This window comes from Athene cunicularia (assembly GCF_003259725.1).
Source record: "Athene cunicularia isolate RWA chromosome Z unlocalized genomic scaffold, athCun1 chrZ_part2, whole genome shotgun sequence".
NCBI lineage: Eukaryota > Metazoa > Chordata > Aves > Strigiformes > Strigidae > Athene > Athene cunicularia.
In genome coordinates this window covers 11,634,496-11,651,594 of record NW_020799143.1, presented here as the reverse complement: position 1 = coordinate 11,651,594, position 17,099 = coordinate 11,634,496, and the positions used below count along the sequence as shown (strand labels likewise).

The 17,099-nt window shown below is 36.4% G+C and overlaps 1 protein-coding gene across 1 annotated transcript in view; it reads left to right on the top strand.

The window, feature by feature from the left end:
* LRRC2 (leucine rich repeat containing 2) overlaps positions 1-17,099 on the top strand; it is an 81,113-nt gene that overhangs the window by 36,733 nt on the left and 27,281 nt on the right. Inside the window, exon 4 of the mRNA XM_026866324.1 lies at positions 5,083-5,239. Within this exon, the coding sequence (XP_026722125.1) occupies positions 5,083-5,239 (157 nt within the window). The remainder of the gene's footprint in view (positions 1-5,082; positions 5,240-17,099) is intronic.

The following is a 17,099-nucleotide window of genomic DNA, read 5'->3' as shown; positions in this document are numbered from 1 at the left end:
CACACACACACACACACACACACACACACAGCTGCAATCACACACACTTAATTCCTGGGTACTCACTTGGTGAAGCCAAGGGCCCAAATCTTACCAAAAGGCATCCCTTCTTGGTGGGGGCAGACGAGGAGCACAAACCCAATCATCTCTCCCTCTGATTTGGTGTTGGATTATTGTCCCTCCAAGTTAGATACAAACTCGGGGTTGTGTTTATCATAGCATGTATGTGTGATTGGGTGTGACTGTGGTCAAGCCATTGCTTCTTGAGTAATGACACCGCACATTCCTTGGTGCAGAGTGTGCGCTGTTTTTTTGGGGAAAGAGGAATAATGAGAGATAAGGTCTGCAGAGTACTGCAAAGCAGTCCTTGAGAGAAGGGGAAGAGCAGGAGATAAATCTGCATAGACATGTTAAATGTTCCTTGGGAAAAGTGGAAGAACAGGACTACAGGGCTTTCACCTTGCTTTGCATTCTTCCTTGGTGCCACACAAATCACTGGATCTCCATCACGTTCTGTGTTTGTTCTGGGTGCCATGTGTTAGAGATGTGTGTTTTGCAGATTTTTCGCTGTTTTGCTTTTCTCACACTTCTAACAGAGCCTCTGGACATCTCAAGTCATAATGTTTTTCTAACAGTGCGGTCATATAAACAATGGAAATCTGAATTACAACATTGTAAGTAGGATTAGTATCAGTCTTCTATACTTGAAGAACATCTACTCATTGAGCCCCTCTGAATTTGAAAGTCCTCCTGTAGCTTGGGTATTGGTTTGGCCATGCCTGTCCAGGGTGGTTAGCTTCTGGCTGTGGACAGCAGTTGATAACTGCAGTGATGAGATCATTTTACCTTTGTCTCTCAAAGCTCTACCTGGGAGAGGCTGTGTGACAACATCCTTAAGGTTCAGTGTTCCTTGCCTCCTCTTTTACATACCAACCAAATATTCATGACTCAAGTGTGCCCATCCCTGTGTGGTGCATTTCTGCCTGCTGGGAACAGTAATGAATTAATATTTGTAATTAGTCAAGAAAATGTCTTCTAATAACAAATGGGTTAGAGTTACAATCTGATGTTGTGAATGAAATCTGACAGGGTTTTCACTTCTCTACAAAAAATGGGCAAAATGCAGTGGTATTGCCCCAGCAGTGAGTCTCCTAAATCTTCATGTGTTTTCTTGGGACTTGACAGCATGAGAATAGTGTACTCTGCCATAAGTAATTTGACATTCCCAAGGCATGCTTCAGAAAAACTTTTTATTTATCTAAGAGTTTTCCAGACAAACCCACCATGAAAAGGAGCTGTATAAGGATTTTGGACTCTTGAATGGCATGACTGAATCAGTTGCCTCTGAGAGAATGATGGAGAGTTGATGAAATATTTAATTGAGATCCTTTGTACATGTAAACATGTATCTACTGAGTTAAATTCATTCTTCAGAGAAATGGCATCGGTATTAGAACAGAATGAAAACTGTGGTGAAATATAATGAATATGCATATGAATTTTTCAGTGAATTCACTTTAACTCTGTTCTTCCCCTGAGTGTTTACTTTCTGCTCCTAACTAATGAATGTTTATTCTCTAGCGGATCAGTGAATTTTAAATGATTTTCAGAAATTATTAAAGAAAAATATTTTTTTTTAATTTGTGATACTAATATTGTCAAAGGAAAGGTGATGATGTTCACTCAAATACAGAGCAGGACGGTTCTTGGCTGTACTGCTTTACCTAAGCAGAGGATATGGATACACACCTACCTTAAAAAACTTTAATGTCAAATGTGCACAAGTAAATCAATGAGTGATGGTAAAATATTTTCTCATAAATCGTTACCTTTTTGCATATCATTTCTTCACAGAAAAAGGCAGCAAAATAATTGCTACATTTGTGTTTGTTCTGCTGGTTTTATCGTCTGACATGATGTGTGTTTTCACAGAGAACAGAGAATTTCCATTTGTTATTCCCAACTGTTAGTGACAGTGAGGTATTTATTTGCCACAAAGGGTCAATTAGAATTCTGCATTGAATGGACAGGGAAAATATCTCTTGTGCTTATTTAACTTCCAGATATTTTTTTCCACTCAGAAACATCAAATTCATGACTCAGTCAGGTAATACAGGCGGCCCTGAGACATACTAGTTTTGGAACTAGCTCCAAACTCTCTCAAAGATGAACGAGATTTGGATCCAAGGTTTTGGTTTAGCCAATGACAGATACAATTACATAGCTGGAAAAGAAAGAGAATTGAAACTTCTCAGAGCTTTGATCACAATTTTAGTTCAGGCTCATGAGTAGCAGGTAAATTATCTCCTAATTAGAAATAGTATAATCAGCAATGATTGTATGTTTGCTATTTATTTATTTTAATACTTTTTTCTTTTTTTTTCCTCTCCCAAAAATCAAAGGAGTTTGACGTATTGTTCTGCTGTTAAAGGCAAAGAACTGGCTATCCTCCAAGTGTCAGTCTTCATGCAACAATTTATCACCAGTCTGCCAGTTTTAGTGTGGCAGCAGAAGATTACAAAAGAGAACAAGGGAATCAGAGAGTAGAGAAAATGTAAAGCTTGTGCAAATTTCGGTTCCTATGCTGTCTAGTTTGTAAATGAAGTAAAGTATCACATCAATTTATGCTTCAATAACACAAATAAAATCTATTGTAAGATGGAGAATGCTAAAAAACCACATTATAGCAAAGTATTTGTAAACTTACATTTGCAAATTGTAAATATGATTATTAGATATAAAGAAATAATTTCAAGAAAGAAAAATCAGGGCAATTGGTAGAAGAATGAAACCTCTTTCCATTCTTTTGAAGTAATGTCTGAATTTATTTCAGTTGCTGCACAAGATTATCTTGGTTCTTTAAACTACCCTTAATACAGAAATATTAAAAAAAATATTTTCATTGGATTAATAATAATTAAAAAATATTTTGGCTTAATTTTTCTAAAATTGTGAAGGAGTTTGATGTTAGTCTGAGAGAATGCTTTGTGTGCTGCACTGTTTTCAATGTATCAAGGAGAAGTTTGTGGGATATCCCCTTTTTTAGGAGAATGACATGGCTGTTGGCTTCACAGGGACAAGTGTTCCCCTTTGTTCCCTGCTGTATCTGCCACTAAAGGAGCTGGACGTGGTTGGTTGTGACAACAAGGGGCAAAAAACCCAGTAGATCAGTAGAAAGATCAAGACAGACCTGGACTGTGGAGAAATACAGTGGCAAATGGAATCTGTTTCCCAGACATCTTTTTTTTTTCCAGTATGACTATTCTGCATCTGCCTTCTCTGTGAATTGGCGTTCTTCCCTAGAGCAGCATCTATGACACTCCAGCTAAATGCTATCCCCTATGATGTGCTGCATTTTTAGTTCTGTACATTTGAGAAAGACAATACTAAATTAATTTGCAGTTGGTATTTATTCTTTCATTTTGCTGCAGAAAAATGTGCAGCACTGAAGGAGAAGTGGAAAGCCACTCCAGAAGGTTGGAGAGATTTCTAATTACCAGCTCTGAGGCATTTCAGGCATTTTATTTTTTAACTGCCATGAACTGACAAATATAGAAGATGGGTCACAATACAATATATATCTGGTGGGAAAATGAAGCAAGATCCATGTCAAATATGGAAGGGCAGGTAGCAAGGCAGAACCATATACAGGCTAAGTTTCTGCATGTGTAAATTTGAAAAGAACTGTAATTAGAGGCAGTAACAACCAAACAAATAACAGCTGATGATCAACAGTCCAGTATATCTTTAATTACAATTAGATGTTTTAGTTTAGCTAAGAGTTTAGTAGCACTATTCCTAGTTTAGAATTAATAAAAAGTAATTAAAATGCATTTTTTTTGTTACTGTCTTGGGGGATCTATGAAATCTAGAAGAAAAAAAAAAAAAGTGGGCAGTGTCCTCTGTATAAAACGCAGTAATTCCCACTGTATTGTATTCTTCATGTGCAGGAAACAAATTTTGAAGTCATAAAGAAATGAAAGGCTGAAACTTATATCTCTTTTTATAGAACAGAGTTAGTGATAGCACCTCATTCAGATTATTTATTCCAGATGTTAACAACACACAGTGAATAAAACCCAGGATAGACTGGTAAATTATGTGCTGCTGTAGAAAGTGGAGTTTAAATGATCTGACCTTCAACTTTATGAATTGATTTTTGTCTGTTTCAAGTTAAAGAAATTTGATGACATCCTTCAAAAAGATGTGTCCATCTGAACTGAATACTAAATAACTAAAGTAATTTTGTAAGAATTAAAGGCTTTAAGACTTTTAGTTTCAGTAACTGTTATACATTGGAAGTTTTGAACAAATAGACTAGTCTAAAATTGAAATAAATGTATTTGCTGTGTGTTTGTAACAATGCTAGAATTCTTAAAAAAAAATATTCTACACCATTAAAGCACAAATTAATTGCAATTGGGGTCTGATTTAAAAATAGAGCATTTTCACGTTCCTGAAGAAATTTAGTAAAAATTATCAAACATTGCTGAAATAAGAAGTTAAGACATTATTTGAAAAAAATACTTTAAAAAGGTGTTGTGTATCCTATCTGAAATATTTCCATTCCTTGAACTGTGTTCCATCTTGGCAAATGAATTTTGAAACATTAGCAGGTATTAAGAATGTATTTTTTTTTTTTTTTTTTTTTTTTTTTTTTTTTGGTGTCAAATCCTGCTTAGATATTCTTCATACGCATACTCTTCTGTTCCATGTTGCATTTTACTACATCTCAATGTGTGAATTAAAGCACTGAAATGTGTTTTAAACAAATCCTTCAGTTGGAAAGAGGAGATGATATGGGAGACACCAAACAGGTTGAGTGCTTCAGATAGGTTTCAGTTTTAGAGCAAAATGACCGCATTAGCAGTTAAAAAATGAATATGTGGTGACAAACAGATTCAATGCTCTTCAAAAGCAAACAGCTCCTGTGAGGGTTTGGCAAACTGCTGTTCTACATCAAGATAACTAAGGCAAAGTTCTGATGTTTGGCTGTGAAATTTTTGCCCTGAATTTGGAAACGTGGCAGAAGAAAATACTATCCTGATGCTTTTTATTTACCTGTTCTTGTTTCATTTACAGGAATTCCCAGATTCTCTGAAAGAACAGACCTACCTGAAAGAATGGCACGTGTACAATACATTGATACAGACCATTCCAGCCTACATCGCATTATTTCAAGATCTGAGAGTACTGGACTTGTCAAAAAATCAAATCAACCATCTCCCAGTGGAAATTGGTAAGTTGGTTCAAGATATTCTGCTATTTATACTTATTCAATTTAACTATATTGCAGCAAAATTAACATCCGTGGATATTCTTATTCATTTAAAGATAATTGTCTTCTCACTTGTTTCCAGTGAACAGTCCCCTCTAAACTGTTAGAGCTCTCCGGCTGTAAATATATTTACCCAACTGTATGCAATACCATGTGTGTAGTATGGCTCAGACATGGGGAAAAAACTGACACATTTTTGTTATTTGACTACAAGGCAGTTAATGCTTCCGTTCAAGTAGATGCAGAGTTCTTCCTGAGAACAGGTAGTGTTAAGAAAAACAGAACTCTTACAGAGATATATAATCCCCAAACAAGGTGAAGTGAAACATAAGATTGTAGTAAAAAGAAATCAAAAATATAATGTTGCATAAAATCAATCTTTTGAATTTTATGATTAATTCAGTAATGATCCCCATATAATAAAGCAGTATATCCAACATGACATCAGGGTTTTTAGAGAAACAAATTCTTAATGCTTACATACTTAGGCCTTTGTTACTTTAAGCTACATAATAAGGATATTCGTGTTTGCCTGTCTTGTGTAATCTGATCTTATATAAAAACCCTGTTTGAAAGCCTGTAGTGTTCTGAGAAAAATTTACTGCTGTAACTGGTGGTATCTTTGAGACCTGAGGAAAATGGGTCCCTTATGAGCCCTGCCTCTGAGTTGAGTCTATGAATGCCTCTACCTTTGTTTTTAAACGCAGCAGTCCTAAGTTTTCCCCATGGTTGATATTCCTTATGTACACTAAATCTAACAACGTTCAAAAAAAAAGATAAAGACTAAAACCTCCACCTCCATAGTTATTGTAGGTTTAACAAAGAAAAACAGGGAGAGAGCATGTTGAAATACAAAAATCAGTGCTAGACTTTTCTACTCTTTTCTACTCTTTTTCTACCCTATTAGTAGAGTAACACTAATGCTTTTGATTTATATGCTAACTTATTTTACACAGAAAATTTCCCACTGACATAAAGATACATTTTATAGTTTCAACCTGGTGGCTAAATACACTAACAGTCATAAATGAGACACAAGCAGGAGATAATGGACATAAAATAAATATTTTGTCAGCACTTTGACCATGGAACTCAGATGGGTCAGTGAGTTCAATGGACAAACATCTACCAGGTCGTATGCAAGAAGGGGGAAAGGACATAGTTCCCTTCTGGAGGTTGCCCTAAACCATTAAAGACAAGGTTTTAAGGAGTCACTTCTTAACAACAGAGACAGGAAAAGGCTGAAAGATTTTTCTTTCTTCTTGTAATATTGTGCATCATTAATGAAAATGATCACCAAGAAAAAGAGATGATGAATGATAATAAAAGTCTGTTTCCAGAATAAATACACAAAAGCAGATCATTCTAGTATAACTAATTCTCTGCAAAGGGTAAGGTACAAGCCATATCAGACCTTTCTTGGGAAACAAGGAACAAAGTTACAAATGCTGCTAGTAGCAATCACTGTTCTTTCACTTGCATTTAAATGACGTGATTTCTGCTCATCAGTACCTTTCATGTCATTCCCATTTATTCACTTTCCCCCCAATATGTTAATTCCTCTAGCTTATACCCAACATGTTGCTTTCTTTCTTTCAGGTTTTTTTTTCTGCTTTTGTATGTAAAGCTTTGACTGGAAGGGCGAGTGAATATTAGAAAAATGTTTATTGTAGGTCCTGCCTCAGACACAATGTTATAGCACTGACCATAATCCTTTTAACAGTAAACTCTTATTCAGATTTGTTTTCTTCAAGATTCATTAAATGAGATTAGTCATGGCTGTACAAAACACTCCTCTGGAGAAACCTGGATTTGAACCTTTTTGAGACACTGCATAACCAAATTAACAAAGTTGGTTAGCTGTATATGCTATTTATACAGTAATTATACATCACAGCAGTAATTTTAGCCTATCTAGATAAAGACACAGATTCACCAATGTAGTTTAAAAAGCAATAATACAAAAAAGCCACCCCAGGATTGTGAACTGAAGTGTTCAGTGCATTTTTGCCAGAACTGCTTAATGATTTTCAGTCTTAGTGAATGTCCTGTGTTGATAGACCACCTATTAGTAATGCAGTGGGGATGTCCTTGTTGTTATGGTGTAAATTACAGAGAAGTTCTGTCCCAATTTATATGTTGTTCTCCTTGCTGACATATACAGTGGTATTGCTTGCAAATGTCTATACTTTTATTTCATGTACTATATATGCATACAGACATACACTAATATGTATTGTAATGTTCATTATTTTAGTAAGACTTTGTTATGGATATTTTGAAGCTTTTAGATACTGCTTCAAAATGAAACTTTTCATACTTTAGTCATCTAGTTGCTAAATTATCACAGGGAAAATAATTGATGTAGCTTTGGTTTGAGAGCTCTATCTAAGCAAGGAGTTAAGACTGGGTGCTAAATCAGAAGATAAGGTCTCTGGAAAGGTTAAGTGCTAAGGTATTCATCATTTTATGTTCTGTTTACAAAACAGGAGCAAGTAGGTAAATATCACAGCTAAAACATACTTGAGAGTAATGACAGATGGTTGAAGTTGGCAGTGACACACATGCTGCTGAGTCTTTAATCTTCAGACAGAATTGAAGCCAAGTTTAGATCAACAAATCATCCAGCAGAAACTAAACTGGTGAGCCATGTTCAAACTACTTTTGATTGTCATAAGAGGGCACCAAAGGTGTGAGAGAACAGGAGATGATGAGAATGTTTTCAATCAAAAATAGTTTCACTGCAGTAGCAGTCACTGGACTAAAATATCTGCAGGAACTAAGTGCACAGAAGACTTGAATCCATTCTCAGATATTTCAAATCTTGCTCTTAGCTGTAATCACTTATGCACTTGAACAGATCAAATTTGGATCAGAAGACACATGAGAATACTTTTGATTTGTTTCTTTTTGTGGAATGGCAAGTATTTTTATGGGAAGCAAGTAAACAAAAATGGAGAAAAACGCAAAACGGGGTTGTTGTCAGGTCTGGTTTTCCCAGGAATAACAGAAATAAACATGAGCATGGATGTAGCTGGGGGATTTTCTTTGACAATGGCTTCTGGGTGAGTTTGCAGTTCTGGCTCTGCAGTGCAGTTGCTGTATATCAGTTAGTGCTAGTACATTAGTAATTGTTAAAATTGAAAATATCTGATAGAATATATTCCTGTATTCACAGTGAACTGCATTTTCATGTGATCTCAAAGCTTTTGTGGTGGGATAGGATAGTGAGACTGTATCAGAATTTTTTGTCTCACAAATTATTCATGAAACATCTCAAAAAGCTGTTAATGACATTTTGTACCTTATTATGTTCTCTCACATTTTTGATATGTCAGATACTTAAGAGGAAAAATAACTGTGCTTTTGAGACATATTTTAATAAGAAATCACAGGGATTTTTTGGTCTCCTTCCTACCTCACAGTATAAAATTTCATTTGTGTATAACATTAGTCCAATTTCCTAGAATTCAGAGGGGAAAACTGTAAGTAATACAATTTTAAATGACTTCAGATACCTAAAATAGCTTTTTTCTATTAATAAGATTCTCAGTGTGCTGATGTGTGAGTTTCCAAGAAGGAAATACATATTCTCAGTTTAAATGCAGTCTAGTTCTGAGGAGTTGCAGACTCATCTCTTACCCTTTCAATTTATTCAGTATTGAGTATTATCGTTCAACAGCTCAGTCCTGTATACCACTGAGGAAAATTTTTTTTATACTCCCCATTTGGAGAGGAAGTATTAAATACCTCTGGTTCAAGTTGACTGTTTCTAGGAGGATGTCAGTTGCTTTAAGACTAGCTTCTCAAATGATGGCTTGCTCTTACAGGAACAGCTGGTAAGCTCCTCAAAATTTAACCTTTAGTACGTCACAGAAGTACAAAATTGTGCTTTTGGAAATAATCTTTTTATTCACCTGCTTAAGCTATCAAAAATGGGAATACTAAAATGTAATACAAACATACTGCTTTAACAAATTTCAACATCATTGGATCTTGCAAAGGCCAGTACCTTATTAAGCTGAATATCTTGAAAGAATTTTAAATAGTGCCATTGGGTACTGACCTCAGACTGTAAACACTGCCATGGAAACTACTCATTACATAAATTATTTTTGAGAAAAGATTCCTATCTATTGACTTTGTCATATTTCTTTGTGTGACTACGTTATATATAACAATGTTAGAATATGCTCCTCCTAAACAGAGAAGATTGGTATTAGCAGACTCTGTGGTTTATTTCTCAGTCTTCACTTGGGTCACAGTGGGAATCTTGGAGGCTGTGCACACCATTTTGGATATGATGGAAAATCAAGAAGTTTTTTCAGTTTCCAAGGTGATGAAAATGTATTGTTCTACTGTTTACTCCATGGTTATTTCTGATGTTCAGAAAATATTTTTCAGCCTGGACACTGAGCTTATGCTCTGCTTTGCTCTTGGGAGATAGACACTTTTTTTTGGGTTCTCCAGAGAGATAAGAGTCTATGTTTCAGCTTATATGCTCACATCAAAAAAAGAAGTCACATACTTTTCCATAGAATTTCTGATCTATCAAAATATCTTCAGTTCATCTCATTGTATTAAAAAAAAAAAAAAAATTTTCAGCCCTTTCAGTAGACCCTTACCCTACATGTTTTTCCCTGAAGGTATCTCTCTCTACCATTCAGACCACAAGAATTTCTTCATGGTTTTTCTACCTCTATTTTACTACAAGAAAACCTTCTTTTTCTTTCTTTTACTCTTCCACTGTATTAATACTCTCCTGACCATAGACCAAGATTCCAAGCTTTATCTGTTTTCACAGAATCACAGAATCATCTAGGTTGGAAAAGACCTTGAAGATCATCCAGGCCAACCATTAATATAACACTGACAGTTCCCAGCTACACCATATCCCCCAGCACTATGTTGACGCTACTCTTGAACACCTCCAGGGATGGGGAGTTCACCATCACCCTGGGCAGCCCATTCCAATGCCTAACAACATGTTCTGGAAAGAAATGCTTCCTAATACCCAGTCTAAACCTTCCCTAGTGCAAATTGAGGCCATTACCTCTTGTCCTATCGCTTATTACTTGGTTAAAGAGACTCATCCCCAGTTGTCTGTCTGCAACCTCCTTTCAGGTAGTTGTAGAGGGTGATGAGGTCTCCCCTCAGCTTCCTCTTTTATTTTTTGTTTGTAGTAGTCATTTGCAATTTCTTTCAGCATGTTTAATTTTTTTTAATTGAACACATGAAGGATGGTTAAAGAATGAAATTTTACTAACTCAGTGTCATTCTGCTACTGTGCTACAGCTATTATAAGCCCTAGTGGCAAAGAAAAGTTTTGCAACTTTGTTCTGCAAAAGGAGTTCAGGTAGTCTTCATCCCTCCTTTGCTTGGATGCTTTGAACAGAAGTTAGAAAAAATAAAAATTGTTGTTTAAGTGTTACCTGTATGATTGAACATCAGTAACTCCTTTCAAATAAATCAAAGGCAATGTCACTGATTCAGCAGGAAAGAACAATAATAGGAGACTTTTTGTCTTGGCCCATCGGAAGCTGCTACAGATCACTGGAGATCAAGGCAAAAATTTTCTTTGCATTTTACTTCAGTTTATACAGGTGAATCTGCACTTGCATTTAATTATCCTTAGGTAAGAAAGTCTCTGTAACCTCAACTGTATTTTGTCTCTGACACCTTGTTAGGAGCACTAATGTAGGCTTGTCTCAATGGGAAGTTGTATTATCATTATTACTATGCTGCATTGTCGATCAGAAATTATAGTCTAATTTCTGTTTTAGCTTTTTAAAATAATGAAAAATTAATTTAAAACTAGGAATAAGGGCTATCTCAGGTAACAACTATGACATTGCAACTCCCACTTAAAAATAAAATATTCTTAATTGTGAAACTGCCAAGGAATCCATGGATTTCATTATGGCTTTTATTGCCTCTCCTTGGAAAAGATGGAGTTGTTATCTGTTTAGCTTCCTAATTTGCATTTTTTATAGAAGTGAAGATTAAGTGCCATTATACATAGTTAACAGTGTTATAGTAGCAATTATTTTATTATTATTACTTTTAACTGAGAAATTGTCCTTGAGTATTATTTAAATGTAGAGGTGTCAGGTGTGGTAGTCCAATCCTGCTCTACATTTGTGCAGCTGTGAAGGGGTTTTCACCTCCTCTGTCCCTCCCTAAGGCTGCCTCAATGACTGTACTGCATGCTCATTAGGCCTGGTAGTGTCTGGGCACTATACTTAAGAGTGGAGAACTTTCGTACTAAGAAGATATAAATAAGACCCTAAACACAGATTACAGAGTAGTGAAAGCCGTTTATATTGCCTTACCCCTCACCTTCCACAATGCTCCTTCCAATAAAATCTACATGTGGGTGAGAATGACTGGAATGTTACAGAAAATACATGTGCCTTTTGAAGGTTATTTAGGGATTCTTTGCTCCCTAATTTTGCAGTCTGTCAAGATACCTGGATTTTAGAATCTTGAATTGTCATGAGTGTTGTCTTATAGTTGTAACTTTGACAAAAACAGCCTAGCAGCATTGTTTAGCAGATCTAGGGGAAAAGGACAGTGACAGTCTTAGTCCTTCTGCCTGAGAAAGGAAAAGATCTGAGTGTGTAACCTGGATTACCATTCAGTCAACACATATAACCTAATTCTACCCCTGTGTAGATTGTTGCTTGTAAGAATTTTAATCATTTTTTTAGAGGAAGGAATAATTAGAGATGTGGACATGAATGGAAACTAGGTTAAACTTAAAAATTTATGAAGGAAAAGCAAGTTGTGTCCAACTCATTTGGTCTCTGTTTTTCTTCTGAGAAGATGATTAAACTTCACTTAGTAGATCTTGTCTATCTAGCATCCCATGAAGTGTTTGATACAGTGAAAATCGATGTTTAAATCTAAGAAAATGGACTTTGATGCAACAGTTGCAAAAATGAGAAAAGGACTTGCTAAAACAGAGGCAACAAGGCACTAATTTGCAAAGAAAAGTATTGGTCAGGAGAAAGATCACTTGTGGAGTTTCTCAAGGATCAGTCTAGAGTTTATTTCTTAATTATTTTGAGTAACTGGGTTACGAAATTGACATGGTCTGGGTGTTATTGTAATTGCACAAACAGGAGGAAATATGAAAATCTGGATGAACGGGTAGGATTCTAAAAAAGTAGGGAGATTAAACTCATAATTGCAGAGTTCAAGGTCATGTACTCAGAAACTAGTAATTTGTACAGTGAGTCACGATCTCATTAAATGCAAATAATTAAAGAAACAAGATTCTTAATCTAACAGTCACAGAAGGACAATCCAATGTGATACATACATAAAGTTGTTGTCACCCAGATTCAAGAAAGGTTATTTCAGATGGAAACAGATGCAAAAGAAGTCTATTGGGACCATTTGATGGGGTGAATTTTTATTTCATGGGAGGAGATTAGAAGTATTGGTTTATTCAGATTAGTAAAATAAATTCTGATATATCTGCTACCTATGAAAACATCAGAGAAGTAAACATGAGGAAAGAGCTATTTAAAGGTAAAACTGGCAAAACTGGCAAAAGAATTAATTAAATTCTAAAATTTCTACAAATAAATTCAGACTGACAATCCAAAGACCATTCCAAATCATGAATGGGATGAAACTCTGTAACTTTGTTTTCCATAAGAGCAGCATATGTAAAAACCAAAATACTTTTAAGACGGAATGTGATAGATCAAAAAACGGAATTATGTGAAGTTGTAGTGTAAAGGTTCTATCCAGGAGGTCCTGGTGAGTCCTATGTATGTCTTATGGTCCTAGAGGGAGGGTTAATGTTTCACTATTACTCAGCTGTCAGGTGGCATAACTTAATCCACTGGAGAGTCCAGAGGTAAAAAAAACAGTTGTGACACAGAATTGTAAGGCATTGCTTCCCACAGGCAGATCTTGGTGAAGAGTGTTGCACTCATCTATGTTGTCCTGAGTTTGTTATCAGAATTAAATTAAGTTTTAAGACTCATGGCTTTTTCTAACCATTTTCATAATTTTTGCCACAGCAATTACTGGCAATTGACTGTAGATTCTGTAATACACTTCTGTCAGATTAGAGGGATTATATATGAAAATAAAAAATGTCATGCATCTTCTACTTGGTTTCTTATGCCTGCAAGCTGGGACAAACAAAATTGTGAACATTGACATACATGTAAGAAACTGAGAAAGGACAAAAAAACTTGAAAAGCCATGATTTCAGAAGGCAGGAAAGTCAGAAAGAGATGTGTTTGTCTCCATCACTCTGCCCAGACAGGCTGTTAATTTTTTTTTTTTTTTTTTTTTTTTTTTTTTTTAAGCAATTCTACTTCACGTGTCCTACTTATGCCCTGGAGATGACTCATCTGAGCTGAATTAGATAAGAGGGTGACTAGGATGATGGTGATACTAGATGTCTTGTTTACATTAGTTCTCCAGCTACTAATGGAACTGAGAGGCAGACATTTCAATGGCTGAAAAGTTAGCAAATACATCTGTTGTGGGTTAACAGTCATAGGCATCTAAGCCTCACACAGTTTGCTCAGCCTCCTGCAGTTCCTTGTTCAGTCTTTCACAGCAGGATGGTGAGAAAATTGTAAGGGTGAAAGTGAGAAAACTCATGCATCAGGATGAAGACCATTTAATCAGTGAAGAAAAACAAGCAAGCAAACAAATGAACAAGAGATTCAAGAGCAATCACTCACCACCAGCTGACCAATGCCCAGACAGTCTCTGAGCAATAGCCACCTTGGAAAACTCCCATCCATTTCTCTTTGCCCCTGCTTTTTACTGCTAACATGTTATATGCTGTGGTATATTCCTTTGGTCAAACTGGGTCCAGTGTCTCAGTCCTGACCCCTCCCAGCCTCCTGTCCATGCCTAGCTGATTTACTGGGGCAGCAGAGAGAGAAACAAGAGAAGGTCTTGATGCTGTGTAAGCACTGTTCAGCAATAATGGAAACATTAGTTATCAACAGTATTATCATCACTGTTCACAAATGCAAAGCATAGCACCATATGGGCTGCTATGAAGAAAATTAACTCCAATCCAGACAGACCCATTTCAGTACATTATTGCATCACTAAAAGAAAAGACCAGACATTCCAGTGCTAATAAGTAAGTAGTTTCTTCTTCAGTTCAGTGGGGTTTTCTGTTCTTTGCTGAGGGATTACTTGGATGAGGAGTTAATTTGCAGTTCTGTGATTCCCTATTTTATTTTAAGGCATTTCTGCTTCCGTGATTATTTTGTTGCAGTAAGGTGCTAAAGTGATGTTTATACCACTTAGATTGTGACGTAATACCTTTATTTGTCTACATCATGATACTAAACCTGGTGAGGCTTCATCGTGGATAGGCTAAACAGGAAATAAGGTGGTTCACACATTTACATAATTAAGTTGCTTCTATTACTCCCTTGCATCAGCCCCAATAACCCTTGTAGGACAGTAATGTACTGCCAACATGATGCCTGTTGTAGTCTTAGTGAAAATTTTGCTTCCGCTATTTTAACTACAGGACTTCAGAGCAAATAGGAAAGACAAAGTTGCCTTCATAGAAGGACAGCTGAATTTTGCAATACCACCTGAGTTTCTATTTCTGGCAGAGCTAAAACTGGGAAGAAACTGAGTGGAAGCTTCTATACTTTTCTCTGTTGCAAACTGTAAGGATTAATATAACAGAGTTCTTACGACATACAGCTAGTCTGCCACCTGTGAGAAAGATTTGGGTAGTTCAGCCATCATGTGAGGACAGTGTCGTGTCTAAGCGAGTCTAAGCGAGACTAAGCAAGATTTATGTAAAATGCTGTGTGATTTGGTGGCTGCTAGTATTGGTCATCAAAACTCATGCCTCTGTCTCTGACAACAGCAGTTTCTCAGGGAAAACATGTGTGGCTTTCAATTCTCTGTTTCTTCTCTGTCTTTTCCTATGGAAGCACCATCTGGCCTCTGATAAGGATTTCCACACATTGATAAGGTGAGCTGCTCTAAAACAGCTTTTGCTTTGGAAGGAGTTTAAGTAAGCATTAGGGTCTTAAGGACAAGCTCACTATTATGACATTGTTTTGAGCACTTGAGATGACTGTAGAGAGATTCTCCCCAGTGTCATCCAAATCCCGTGGAACACCAGATTCTTTTATAAAAAAAATCTTATAAATAGATGACTGATATGATATAATATAAAATTGTGAATCCTGTGTATGTCTTTTCTTAGTTTGACAATATATAGTCTGTTCTGAGAACCTGTTGATGCAAGATGCTGTTCTCTCCCAATTTCTAGCTGCTGAGTTGCATATAAGTTTTGCTGTATTCTATCAATAGAGGGGAATATCACAGGAATATCACTGGTTAGAGGAGAATACTGCAGATAATACCAAGATGAGTGATACAATAGATATGTCTGAGGGGAGGGATGCCATGCAGGTGGGACCTTGACAGACTGGAGAGATGGCCCCATGTGACCCTCATGAAAGTAAACAAGGCCAAGTGCAAGATCCTACACCTGGGTTGGGGCAGGCTGAATGGAGAGAAACCCCACAGGAAGGACTTGGGGATACTGATGGTCATGAGATGGCAATGTGCACTTGCAGCCTAGAAAGCCAATAGTATTCTGGGTTGTATCAAAAGAAGCATGGCTAGCAGGTCTAAGGAAATTATTCTTCCCTTATATAGCTTGTGAGACACCACCTGGAATACTATATCCAGCTCTGGTGCCCCCAGTACAAGAAAGACATAGACTTGTTCGAATGGGTTCAGAGGAGGGCCATGAAAATGGTCAGAGGTTTGAAACAGGTTTGCTATGAAGGAAGGCTGAGAGAGTTGGTGTTGTTCATCCTGGAGAAGAGAAGACTCAGGGGAGACCTTATTGCAGCCTTTCAACATATAAAGCAAGCTTATGAGAAAGATGGAGAAAGACCAGGGCCTGTAGTGACAGGAAAGGGACAATGGTTTTAAATTGAAAGAGGGTACATTTAGATTGGACACAAGGAAGAAATTTTTTGTGGTGAGACACTATACCAGGTTTCCTAGAGAAGTTGTCAATGTGTTGTCATGGAAAGTGTTCTAAGTCAGGTTGGACAGGGCTTTGGACTAGATGATCTTTGAATGTCCCTTCCAACTGAAACCATATTGTGATTCTGTAATTCCATGATTGTCCATGTAACACAACAGCACAGCTGGCCATAGAATGTTCTCATTTTGTTATGCATGCATTTAAGGATGCTTTTTCTAAGACATCACCTACTAGATGAATTCAAATTCCTTACTTCCCTTTTGACTATGTCACAGTATGATTTGTATTTTTTCAGAATAATACATTTTGCATTTTAAAGACATTTCTAAACCTGTTTTTACTGAAGATTATTTAATGGTATAAACTGAAGAAACAGAAAGTACAATGTGACTAAATGTAGACTACAATATTATAAGAGCCTTAAAATTAAACTGACAACGATGATAAATTTCAGTAAAGAAAATAATGAAATAAATGCACACATCCATTATCTTTTATAAACAAAAGCATGCAATGCTGGATACCAAAGACAGAATTCTTGATGTAGTAAGTTTAGTAGGAGCGATTGTTCCTAATGAGTATGTTCTGTAAAGAATACTAAGGTGCTTCTCACTTAGCAGGCAAGTTTTCTTAAGTGGCTAAACCAAAAGCAAACTTCTCTAATTTCAGCTGATGTCAATAAGTATCTCATCCCTGGTAGAACCAACATCTTTGCCAGTCTTTGCTGTGTCCTTTCAAACTCTTGCCAAAACCACTGCTGATTAAGGGAAGTCCATACAAGTGCACACAGCACTATTGCCC